A 12,900-nucleotide genomic window follows, 5' to 3' on the forward strand; every position below is an offset into this window, starting at 1 on the left:
CTTTGATACCCATATAAATAGCTGAGAACTGAATAAGTCCTGATTTTGTTGAGTGAGTGTTGATCCAGTCTAGTCTTCAGAATTGAGGTAATCGGCATAAGTGAAATATGTTGCATAAAATTTTTGTCTTGTCCTTGTAGATAGAAAGATAGAGAGAACTATAATACTCAAGGTACTTGAAAATTTTGGACTACTTGTTTCAAACTAGTCTTAAATCTGGAATGTAGGCTATGATTTTCAAAATTCTAGCATAAAGTTAGGCTCCTAAATTATATGTAAGCTCCTAAATAAGTGATCTGATTTTCAAAAATACTAAGCACCCAACAACTTCTACTGAACTCGATGAGAGCTGTTGGATGCTCAGACCACTGGAAAATCAAGCCACTTATTTAGAAGCCCAGAATAGATTTAGAAGCCTAAAGTTAGGATTCTATTTTTAAAAATCTTGACCTTAAGCTCTTTACTAAGTCTGGCCGAAATAAAAAAGTGCAAAAATTAATGAGATTATAGAAATATTATAGACATCTGTTTAGCAAATAGTCATTAGAATGCAGTTGGATAAGACAGTGAAAGAATCACCTAGCTTCTCAGGTCTCAGAGCCATCCCTCTCTTGAAGACAATAGACATTGGCCTCACATGACTGAGTGTGCCCCATCCGTGGTGACTTGTGTATTATCAAGTGGGCTTATTAATGCTCATCTGCATCATATTCCAAATCTCATTTGTAAGTACCAACAATGTGCTTATCATTAAGGAAGACATGAAATAAGGAAAATCTCTGCCCCAAAGAAATTCTAGTATATTGTAAGAGAGAAACACAGAAGAGGGAATAATGTAGAGCTGAGGGGTTTTATTTTGATTTATTTTTTAAATGTTGGTTAACTTCTTGTGGGCACTGCATCAGGGGCCCCATGTTTGATGGTCGAGGAGGTCTTTCCTATAAAAATAGCTAGGTCAGTCTCATGCCTCTTACTGATTATACCAGGGATCAGCAACCTTTCAGAAGCGGTGTGCCGAGTCTTCATTTATTCACTCTAATTTAAGATTTTGCGTGCCAGTGATACATTTTAATATTTTTAGAAGGTCTCTTTCTATGTCTATAATATATAACTAAACTATTGTTGTATGTAAAGTAAATAAGGTTTTTAAAATGTTTAAGAAGCTTCATTTTAAATTAAATTAAAATGCAGAGCCCCCGGACCAGTGGCCAGGACCCGGGCAGTGTGAGTGCCACTGAAAATCAGCTTGCGTGCCGCCTTCAGCACCCGTGCCATAGGTTGCCTACCCCTGGATTATACCACGCATGACGTCCTTCTCCTACCCACTCTAATTCCCAGTTATTCAGGCCTGGTGCTCTTTTGCAGAGTTAGCTGACATGGTCATCTTCTGCATCATGTCAGCTAGTCATGGCCAAGTCTTGTCTCAGCTAGGTTTGACATTGTCATCTAATTAGATTCCTCGCAATTTTATTACAAATACTAAGATTTCCTAGTGATGGTAAGCTGCGTGTGAAATATGTTCTTGGAAAATCTTTGGCTAATGTATCTCAATAAGAAAGTGAACTTTTTAAAATCAGTTGAATAAAGATTCTCTAAATTTCTTATATTACACAGCAAAGCTCTCCTCAGCCATGGTAATTATGCTTTGAGACGCTACTTCTGATAAATCAACTACACTTCCTTTTACGTAATTGTGGTAATCATCTATTTAGATTTTTTCCAACTTCCCTATTTGGTGTAAAATATTTTCTCTTTCATTATTCGTTTGTGGCTTAAAACCACATTGCTAATACAATCCAAAATGTGATCACCTTGGAAAAATGTAACAGTAGATGCAGAATTTCCCCTTCTTCCCATAACTTTATTACAAAGATAGCTAGCATAAATTCAGTAAAATATCAAATTAAGTGTACAGAGAATTTGAGGAAATGTAACAAAAAAAAACACCCCCCCCAATAATCATGTGGCTCGTGATGACTAAGTCTAACTTTGTTCCTCTTTCCTGAAAACAAAGTGTTCAAGTAAAATATTCACCCAGATAGTACCCCCTTTATTTTTGAAAGGCTTGAAGATATACAAGCATGTTTCAGCTTGTTTTTTTCATTCTGTTTACTTCTGGATTCACTGAATCACAAGGAAAAAAAGTGCTTTGCAGCTCCTCAGATGTAGAAATATCGCATTCCTTTTGCGGTAAGTAAAGGATTATTTTATTTTCAGTGGTGTTTGCACAAGAATGGATATCTCTCAGCAAACACTTGTCTTCTTTTCTCTTGTATTTGCTTCTTTGAGGAGTCCAGAAAGATAAAGAAATGACTCACTAGAAATTTAAGAATAATTTTGCTCTTTTTTGGTAGCTTGGATGGTATATATTTTTTTGGTATTCTGCAATTTCTGTATGATAACAATTACACTGTGCATCCATAGATATTACCAGTCCATGTTGGGGAAGGTATGGGATGGGAGAGAGGTTAGCTTCTGAGCAGGACAGGCATGTGTGTTGGTGACTTTGGGAAAACTTAAAAGATAAATTTAAATGTGCTTCTCTAGTGCTGTGATTAATCAAGTTAGACAAGAAATGCAACAAAGCTTGTCATAGAACTTGAAGTTTAGCTGTATGGAAAATAGGAACACTTCATGTGAGTTTCTATTGGCCCTGGAAACGGGTGAAGCTGTGGGACAGCTAACTCAGTACAAGTTGTGTGTGTGTGTGTGGGGGGGGGGAGCGCAGTTTTCCACTTTGCTCTCAATTGTTTCTCCTCTTTTGCCCCTACTCCTTTGCTGTAGTACATAGGCTCTAATTTAGGCCATGATCTGGCACTGAGTCACCCAAAAGGAACCCCACTGATGTCAACAGAACTCTGTATGGGCAGAAGAGTCTGCCCACAGGGTGCTTGATGTAGGATCAGGGCCTTAGACTGTACATTCCGTAGGGCAGGTGTCATGTCTTGTACAGTTCCATACGCATCACTCATGCTGTATTATTAGTAAGAATGAGCTATAACCTAAGACATAGAGAGAATATTTGCTGTTACAACTGCTTTGCATTTATTTTCTTTTTGTTAAAATGTTAGATGCCTATGCATGAGCTTTAGGCTCCCTGACCATACAATTTACAATATCTTAGGAATATCAGCCACCTGCAGAGTACAGTAAGAACAATTAGCATAGCAACCAGTGAATACCACAGTACATTGTACCCCAACCTATTCCATATCCTCAGCACTCCCCAGATACTCCATCAGATTACAGTAACGCCTCGCTTAACGTGGTAGTTATGTTCCTGAAAAATGCGACTTTAAGCGAAACAATGTTAAGCAAATCCAATTTCCCCATACGAATTAATGTAAATGGCGGGGGAGGGGTTTAGGTTCCAGGGACATTTTTTTCACCAGACAAAAAACTCTATATTATATAGATATACACATACACACAGTATATGTTTTAAACAAACAATTTAATACTGTTCACAGCTATGATGATTGTGAAGCTTGGTTGAGGTGGTGAAGTTAGAGGGTGGAAGAGGGTGTGATATTTCCCAGGGAATGCCGTACTGCTAAATGATGAACTAGCACTCGGCTGAGCCATCAAGGGTTAACACATTGTTGTTAATGTAGCCTCTCATCAAGGAAGCACGAACACGAGGGAGGGGAGACAGCATAGCAGACAGAGACAGACACACACCTTGTGTGCGGGAGAGAGAGAGATGCACATTGCCCCTTTAAGTAAGCTGACCCACTCTTAAGTGCATTGTCTTTTTAAGTGGATCAGGAAGTTGAGACAACAGCTGCTGCCCCAAACTCTCTGTCTCTCTCTGTCCGTGTCCCCTCCCTGCTCTATATGGAGAAGGGGTAAGCGGGGTGCAGGAGCAGGGGGGAGGGGGACAACCTGACATTAGCTCCCCTCTTTCCCCCCTGCACATCAAGCAAGAGTCTCTGGGAGTAGCTCCAAGGCAGAGGGCAGGAGCAGCACATGGCAGTGGGGGGAGGGACAGCTGAACTGCTGACTAATATCCTGCTGGGCGGCTGCAGCACAGGGAACTTAGGGGAACGAGGAGCTGATAGGGGGGCTGCCAGTGCACCCTGATTCCAAGCCCCCACCAGCTAGCTGAAATGGGCTGCTCTTCCTGCAAGCAGTGGACAAAGCAGGCGGCTGCCAAACGACGTTAGAAGGGAGCATTGCACAACTTTAAACGAGCATGTTCCCTAATTGATCAGCAACATAACAACGAAACAACGTTAATCAGGACGACTTTAAGTGAGGAGTTACTGTACGTTTTCATCATGGATAAAATAGTACATCATGTCCTGCAAAGACAGTACAAGTAAACTAACCTGGCATCATTTCTGTCATTAAAAGAAAAGTATTGAACTGGATTCCCTCTAGAGGTGGGGTGGAGATGGAGGTGGGTTGAGGACTTCTTATAAAAATTTGAAATAATAGGCTTTCCAACACTGAACAGGCAGTGCCTTTTGTACTATATCCTGTATTTTACACTGACAACTGCATCTTGTAGAATGTACAGCAGTGGTCACTCAGAAAACAAACCATGATACAGAATAATCTACTAAGGTTCCAGTACATTGGAAGCCATGCTAGTGACAACCAAGTTTAAGCCTTGTTGTTGCTAGCAGGCTTCCAGTGTGGATGGGGATATTGTTGTCTGACAATCATGTTAACAGCCTCCCTTCAATGATAGTGTGGAAAATGCATGTCTTCAAAACATACATAAATATAGCAGCATGTGTTTGTAACAAATATCCTCAACCCAATCAACCTACTGTTCTTAATACTTAATTTCAAAGTGGAATGATGTTATTTCTGCCTCTAAGAAGGCATCTAGAAGGATCATTTACAAACATTTTTTTGATGGAGAGTACTATTCATGCTGACTTTATTACGTATTTTTTTATTTAGATTCTATGGACCATGTTTTGTTCCTTAGTATAGTCCCTTGTTCCTTTAGCGAAAGTCGTTGGAAAGTTACTCTTTTATGGATTCCAAGTAAGTCACTTTTTGTTATTTCCATCCAATTTGCGGGATTAAATTCTGTATTTGCAGGAGGATACGTTACTTCTATCTCTAAACCTCTATCCTAAATGAGAAGGCTATTTAGGAGAAATTTTTCATGATTAAACATGAAAAGATAAATCATGATGATATACAAAGAACCTGATTTTCTAACACATTTATGTAAAGATGTATGCACTAAAATGTAACTCACTTGTGCATGCAATTACCGTAATTTTACACACTAATAAAGTAGTTGTGTGTGCAATTGTCAGTTAGACAAACAACTGTCCATTTGCTCATGCAGTTACTCAACCATTCATGACTATTGCGCATAAATTAGGCACACAATTGCTCACATACAATTTAGAAAACTGGGCTCAAAGTATATTCCTGCATTAAATGCCAAACTCAAATCAATCTTCGCTATGGAGCCATGACTGGTGCCTCAATAATATGAAAAATATTACAAATACACAACAAAGTTTGGTCCTTAGAACTTACACTTCATAAGATGGAGTGGCTGTTTATAGGGAAAGAAGAGACTTTTGACAGATGCTATATGTGCTAGGAGGAGAGTGGAAGTGCCAGGAGAGTGCCTGTTCCTATGTGTCTGAGATTTTCATCATTCTACCCAAGGCCCTGTCTAAACTAGAAAAATAGATTGCATTTAAAAATGTATTAGCTAACACATTTAACTCACAATTTTGAACGCTAGTGTGGATAGGATTTAACACCTTTAAAAATATGTTAGCTCATTGTTGTCTACTCAAGGCCCTTCGTGGCATGATTCAATGTCACCCAGCAGTCCCCTCATAGGGGATATGTGATCTTGGTGGATCTCTTTGAAGGGAGAGAGATACAGGGCCTGCTACAACCAGTACCATACTCCTCTGCGTAATGATCACCTCCTGAGTTTCCTCTTTTTAGCAGCAGCCACCTTCTTTAGGCAGTTGAGATGTTGAATGTAGCACCTAATTCCTGCAGAAGTACAGATAAGACTGCTATGTGAAGATAGAGTACTACTATAGCTGAGGAGAAAAAGGGATTGAAGTCTTCTACCAATTCATTGAGCTACCTGATTAAACAGAAGGAGAAGCAATCCAATGTCCAGATTGTGGGCATCCCAAGAAGAAGGAACAGTTTTATAACTTAATTAAAAGCATTCCCCCACAAAGTAAAACTACTGATTCATTGTAGTTCACACTCTGACTTAGACAGTAAATATATATTAATAATTTTCCCGGATCTGCTATTCCACTTTGTGTCTTTATAAATACCTAAAAAAGTAGCACCAGATTGATGTTCTTAGCTTTCACAGTGCCTTTCATTCAAGTATATAAAATGGTGGTGGGTGAGGGTGATGATATTTAACTTGCAGGGTTGTTGGATTCATTTAATTTAAATTCATACATCACTTTGAAAATATAAAAAACTGTAGCACCAATTCAGCAATGTAATTAAGCATGTGTCTAATTTTAATCAACTGTGTAGATCGTTAACTTCAATGGAACAACTTGGGTGCATATGTCTAAGCGCTGGAGATGGTTAAAAACTTTCCATAATTCTTTTGGATGGAAAATAGCTTTTCAGTTATAACAGATTTCTTTCAGTGGAAACTCCAATTTTCATTTAATATATTTTTTGGCCAAAAACTTGAAAATTTGCCATTTTAAACCAAAATTTTTTCCATTTTTTTTGTTTTTCGACACCACTCTCCAAAAAAGCTGAATAATTTTTTTTTTTTTGGGTGGGGAGTAAAGAATAATTTCCCAACCAGTAGCCACGTACTTAACCATCTTGCTGAGTTGCAGCCTATATGAGTACTAAGATTAATATTCTAGTCACCATTAGTGTGCATGATTCTCACCTCATGTTGGGAGTGAATGTGTTCTGTGGAGATTTCATCAGTTTATGTTTTGCTTCTTTTTAATAGGGAGTGATATCATCTTTTTGGAGAGCAGCATCCATGTATGGTATGATGCTGCAAATTTATTAGAATGGAAAAATGTTATTTGCAGTGGATTTGATGATGACTATTCATTTTGTGGAACTCTGAAGGGAGGTAAGCATAAACTTGAGAGTTCTCCTTTGCCAAACAGGGAACAGAACCCTGCTAGCTACAATCCTGTTTAAACACTGTTGTTGCTAGCAGGTTCATTAGAAAGCTGTTTAACTGACCAGCATGGACAGGGATATTTCTGTGTCTGTGAATAGCTCTAGATGCTGATATAAAACCATGCTAACCACAGCCAGTTTTTGCAAGCCCCCTAATTTGGAGGACCTAGAAAAGTAAAGGAGAATTTCTGCCCAGACTACCATTGATAGCACTAGAAACACCACAAATTGCATACCAGCTGGTTGCCTCTAGCTGAGCCAGTGCAACTGCTGAGCAGCCAGAAGGGGGCAGGCAGCTCAATAGCAGTAAAGGCAGCATGATAGGCTAAGCAAGGGGCTGAGGGCAACAGGCAAGGGACTAATCCTAGCGATAGCAGAGACTCTTTTTGGCATTGTTCAAGTCATGCAGGCCAAAGCTTTCAAACTTGAGCACCTAAATTTAGGAAACTAAATCCACAGGAACGAAGACTCTGTAGTTCTTTCTCATGTCAATGACAGCTGCATTTGCTCAGCACCTCTGAATATCGATTTAGGTGCATATGTATATTCAGAGGTGCCGAACACACACACACACACACACACAACTTTTGACTTTAACCTCCCTGGGCTTCAGTTTCTACATCTGTAAAATGGGGATAATATTGTTTACCTGCCTCACAAAGAATAAATTACATTGTTAACATTTTTAAAATGTCAGGCAAGTCTCAAACTTTGCCAGAATGCACATGCAGACCTTACAGACCCTAGGAACTATAACTGCCCCTAGAACCCCAATTTATTTGGACAATTGTTCCTTGTAAACTTCTCTAAATGTTGGTAGCACTACAAAGACCTCAGCACAAGTAGCAGGGCTCCACATCTTCTGCATTGAGGTGCTGTGGGGAAGGATGTGACCTAAAGACACCTCATCACACCACACAAACATACACAATTTATTATGGTTAGGGTAGTACCAACAATATGCTAGGTACTATCCAAACATATAACATGAGTCATGAGGCAGTCTTAGACTCAAATAACTCAACATACAAGAGTACAAGCAATGAAGGATGAGGGATAAATCATGTAATCAACATTTGCCTTTAAAAAAAATGAATATCTGCTACTCCCAACCGATCCTCAACCTAACTATTATTTCAGGCTAATCTTTTGAAGGCATCATGGTAGAAGTAGGTTTGGAGGAGGTGAGGGTGGTAGCCTTATGGTTTAATTCAGTTTACCAAGGGGGAGAATGTACAAAGATGGTTGTGGGAGAGGCAGATAAATGTGTTGAAGATGGCATCATGGGCAGAGCAAAGGGAGCTGGTGATGAAAGTGTCAGAGACAAGTAGATTAGTAGAGGGGTCAGAGTTATATAGTGTCAGTTAAGTTTTGAATGTATACACTAATGATCTCCAGACCACTGACACAAGCCAGACAAATTTTCCAGTTGCATTCTGTACTTTAAGGAAAACCTAAATAGAGTAAGAAATAAGGTCTCTATCCAACTCCCTCTGAAGTCAATGGAAATTTAACTGGCATGGTTTATTTTATCATTAAGGACCAAGAATAAATAACTGCTTCTTTTATAATTTTCCCTATTTTGCAGAGACGCTCAATACAACATTTGAATTTAGCGGTTTAAAGATGAAATTGCCGAAGGTACTCGCCAAAGTATATATACTATATCTAATATATATGTTAAAGGTTACAAAAATTTGCCAAATAGCTTGCTTACATGTATACTTTCGCTGAAAATAGTATTGCACCAAAACTATACAGAACAACTTCCTTACTGATTTTTTGTTTTTTTCTACCTCAGGAATGACTGTATTTGAGCGGTAGGTGAACTCAAGTTGTTCCTCTATATATAGCTTTCTGAAAACTTTATTTTAAGAAATAAAATTAGCACAGGTGATATAACAAGTCTAATGCAAGCAAACAAACAAATCATTCTTAACATATTGGAAAGATAAGGGATATCGTGTAACTAAGAAAACAAACTGCCACTATAGAACATAAGAATGGCCATACTGGGTCAGACCAAAGGTCCATCTAGTCCAGTATCCTGTCTTCCAACAGTGGCCAATGTCAGGTGCCCCAGAGGGAATGAACAGAACAGGTAATCATCAAGTGATCCTTTCCCCATTGCTCATTCCCAGCTTTTGGAAAACAGAGGCTAGGGACACCATTCCTGCCCATCCTGGCTAATAGTCATTGATGGACCTATCCTCCATAAATGTATGTACTGGTAGTTCTTTTTTGAAGAACTATAGACAAAGGGATTAATGTGTGTATCACTGTAATGACCCTATATGTTTCCTATTAACATTTGGTGGTTTACATTAAGTAGGTACCATCCCACCTATTTCCTTGCCTTCCATCTATAACCAACTCATTCCATCTTTCAGGTTCTCTCCTCTCCTCCCTTACTGCCCGCAAAAATAACTTGCTCTTCCTTGTTCTCTAGATGGCCTCCAAACATGCACACTCCTATCCTTCTCCCTTCAGATATTCTCTCTCTTTTCCTCTTCTCCCTATTTCCAGGTCTCTTTTCCTCCTCTTCCCCATTTCCAAGTTCCCCTTTGTCACAGAGAGGCAGCGCAGAAGTACAGGTGACAATACAGTGACCCCTCTACAATACCTTTGTGACCCCCTTTTTGGTCAGGACCTCCAGTTTGAGAAATACCGAGTCTTAAGGGCTTTACAGATTTACATTTTGCCATTTTAAAATACATATTCGCGGTTTGTTACAACACCATGAAATTTAAGATTTAAATACCTGAAATCATGAAATTCAAGATTTTTAAAATGCTGTAACTCTGAAGTTTACAAAAATGGATGGTGAATTTGATCTGACCCTAGTTATTGTGGATCCAGACTTAAGTGACTTAGCCAGCATCACACAGAAACTGTGGCAGAGGCAGAGAGAAAACTGAGTTCTCCAGTGCAGCACTGAACTGCCTTAACCACGAAACCACCTTTTCTCTTCCAACAGTTCCCTTCTTAATTCACACCTTCCAATTTTTGCACTACATTTTTGCACTACAGACAATAGTCTCCTTTATTCACAGACCTTCTCCACCATTAGAGCAGGCCCACCAGTGACTACATGAGACCGGGATCCTGTGCAAAAAATATGTAACCGTGTAATTAAAGGCTGCATCATAATGCATATGCCCAAAAAGGCAATTCACAGGTTATCTTAATTCTTCATTTCCTAACATCTGAGTGCTTGATGTTGCAACTTTAATAAGGTCCTTTTAACACAGTGTTTTTTTAATGTAATTTCCCAAGTTTTAAAAAAAGTTAACTGAAAAAACAGAAATCTCATCGTACTGGCACCCACATTAATTATCAGCAAGGTTGGAACTTTAGATCCACCACACAGATCTCTGCCACTTGAGCAAATGAAGTAACTGACAGCAGTGGTAGGTTGCCATTCTCTATGTGGACCAACACTAGAGTGGATGAGACAGACACTTTGCCAGTGAGTTTCACAACTTTTTGCTGACAGCAGTGGAGTTTTGAGACTTAAGAATTGGTTTCCATTCCAGGCGCTGGAGGGGAGAGTGTTCTGATGCTTGCATAACTTTCTGTCTCTGTTTTCACCCAAACCTGACTCCTTCTGCCATTGTTAACTCCAGCCTATCCTGTGCCAGACCTGTCTCTCCCCTCCCTGGGCTCCTCCTCCTAGTCTTCTCCCCTCCAGTTTCTGGTCTGAAAAGTGGCAACAAGATTGTGTTTTTTTTTTTCTTTGTTTTAGGGAATATATACGATTTTTTTAAGATTATTATCTGGTCCTTCTGAGAAGAACTTGCTCCTGTGTACGAATGTCACCTTGTTAATAAAATAGCACGGTTAAGGAATTTCTGAATAAGATGATTGTTTCAATTCATTGAGGAACACAACTGCTGCTGCCAGGAACTGGAATTTTATCACTGAAATAATAAACAGACTGATTTTGCATGGGTAAGAATGCAAAATGCACTTTACTGTACGCATAATTATAAGGAAGAGGAATAGTCTCATCCATTCATATACTTGCTATAATCAAATGGCCAGCCAATTTGTGCAAAATTTCTATGTGAAACTTAGGTACAAATGCATACTGTTTAATCTACAGAATGACCCTGAAATGGTGTCGTAGTTACAACTGTATTTCAATTCTACCTCTTGTGTTATGCAGAATGTGTGTATTTCAGATTCTGCTAAGCTAAGACAAGAATGTTTGCCAGAATTTATTTGATATAAAAGAAAATCCTGTATATTCTCTTGTTCATTCTGTCTGTTTAGCTTCAATAGCTATTCTATACTCCGTCATTTATTTGCACCACCACACGTAACAGTGCTTAGCCTCCCTCTCCACCTGAGCATTGGGCCCTCTGTGAGAGGCACTTTGTGTCAGCTCAGCATAGGTCTCCGTGTGGAGGGTGCCAAGAGCCCTCCGTGGGTTGGTGGTGTCAGAGGGAACCAGACCCACAAACAAGGTTCTCTCTTCAGGAAGAGTGCGTGTGGTGACCTTTTCTCACAGGGCCACTGTGCGGGGACTTGATGTCATCCTCAGGGATTTTGTTTTGAACCATCCTTTGCTCCAGCCAAAGAGGAGTAGCAGAGGAGGCAGCAGTGGCAAGGTGGTCCAATGGACACAGCAGTGGGCTATGCCCTCCCTCTGTCCTGGTCCATCAGGGAAACATGGGAGGAAGCCAGGGTTCTCCTCCTCTCCCTTGGTCACTAGAGAAGGAGAAACAATGGCAGACCAGGGAGGAGGGAGATCCTGATCTGCAAGAGGAGCAGCCTGCTGCATTTAGGGTGACCAGACAGCAAGTGTGAAAAATCGGGACAGGAGTGGGGGGTAATAGTGCCTATATAAGACAAACCCCCAAATATCGGGAGTGTCCCTATAAAATCGGGACATCTGATCACCCTAGCTGCATTGGTAAGCAAGCCCCTCTTCCCTTGGCCCAGCTGGAGAGTGAAAGCCAGGATCGTAGTGGCAAAGGCCATCTTCTACACTAGTGAGGGCCCCCACCCAGGAGCTGCTGCTGCTGCAGCAGAGTTTTGGTCCTTCTATGCTCCCAGCTAGGATTCTTTTCACCATGAGTTGCTGTGCAGTGGCTGTGGTGGTCTGAACTGCCTCCCCACTGGAAATTGTGTATTGCTTTGGTCGACCATCTTCAGGATCTTCCACTGCTTGGGGTGGGCCTTGGTCCAGTCAAGTGTGTTTGGTCAGCAGAGCCATGCAGTCTCCCTGGCTCTTGTACTATAAGCAGGGTCTGAATGAAGCTCTCCCTGGATGAGCTGGAGGAAAAAGATCTCAGGACCAGACTATATTTACATGAACACACTTACTCTGCCTAAGTATTCAGCACACAAAGCCTTGTTGCCAAAATGATCAGTTTTGGCTGGTGGTTGGTTACAAATCACTTTGTAAGCAGAGGTAATTAAATGTTATTCTGATTGTTTTATTTAAAGGGCAGCATAACTGTACTTGGCAGTTCTGTACTTAGCAGAAGGGGTCACCCTCAACTGAACTACACTCACTAAGCAGGGGGTAGGGATGCCAAATCCCAGTGAGAGGGGAGTGGGAGGGAGGGAGGATAGGTGCCCTTAGCCTGGTGTAGGCTTTGCCTAAGAGTCCTAAATGCCATTAGACCCTCCCCTCTCCATTGTTTAAAGACAGCTGATTAGATTCAATTGAGAGTCCTTTGTTTTGTCAAGTGATCACTAGAGCTGAAATGACTGATAACTAGGTTTAAGTGCTGAGACTTAGACCTGCTGTGGGGTCGTGTTTCA

At 40.3% G+C, this 12,900-nt stretch overlaps 1 protein-coding gene across 3 annotated transcripts; it reads left to right on the plus strand.

Moving 5' to 3' along the window:
- Positions 1-1,212: 1,212 nt before the first annotated feature.
- On the plus strand, positions 1,213-11,365 carry LY96 (lymphocyte antigen 96). Of its 3 annotated transcripts, XM_034763146.1 has the most exons (6): positions 1,215-2,190; positions 4,915-5,001; positions 6,944-7,072; positions 8,714-8,766; positions 8,927-8,945; positions 10,871-11,365. In XM_034763146.1, exons 1-5 carry the CDS (start codon positions 2,082-2,084, stop codon positions 8,930-8,932), a joined length of 384 nt encoding a protein of 127 aa, XP_034619037.1. In that variant the 5' UTR covers positions 1,215-2,081; the 3' UTR covers positions 8,933-8,945; positions 10,871-11,365. The 3 variants fall into 3 exon arrangements, with proteins under 3 accessions (XP_034619035.1, XP_034619037.1, XP_034619036.1); XM_034763145.1 differs by lacking the exon at positions 8,927-8,945 and having other exon boundaries at positions 1,218-2,190; XM_034763144.1 differs by lacking the exons at positions 8,927-8,945; positions 10,871-11,365 and having other exon boundaries at positions 1,213-2,190; positions 8,714-8,898.
- Positions 11,366-12,900: the final 1,535 nt, after the last annotated feature.

This window comes from Trachemys scripta, chromosome 2 (genome assembly GCF_013100865.1).
Source record: "Trachemys scripta elegans isolate TJP31775 chromosome 2, CAS_Tse_1.0, whole genome shotgun sequence".
NCBI lineage: Eukaryota > Metazoa > Chordata > Testudines > Emydidae > Trachemys > Trachemys scripta.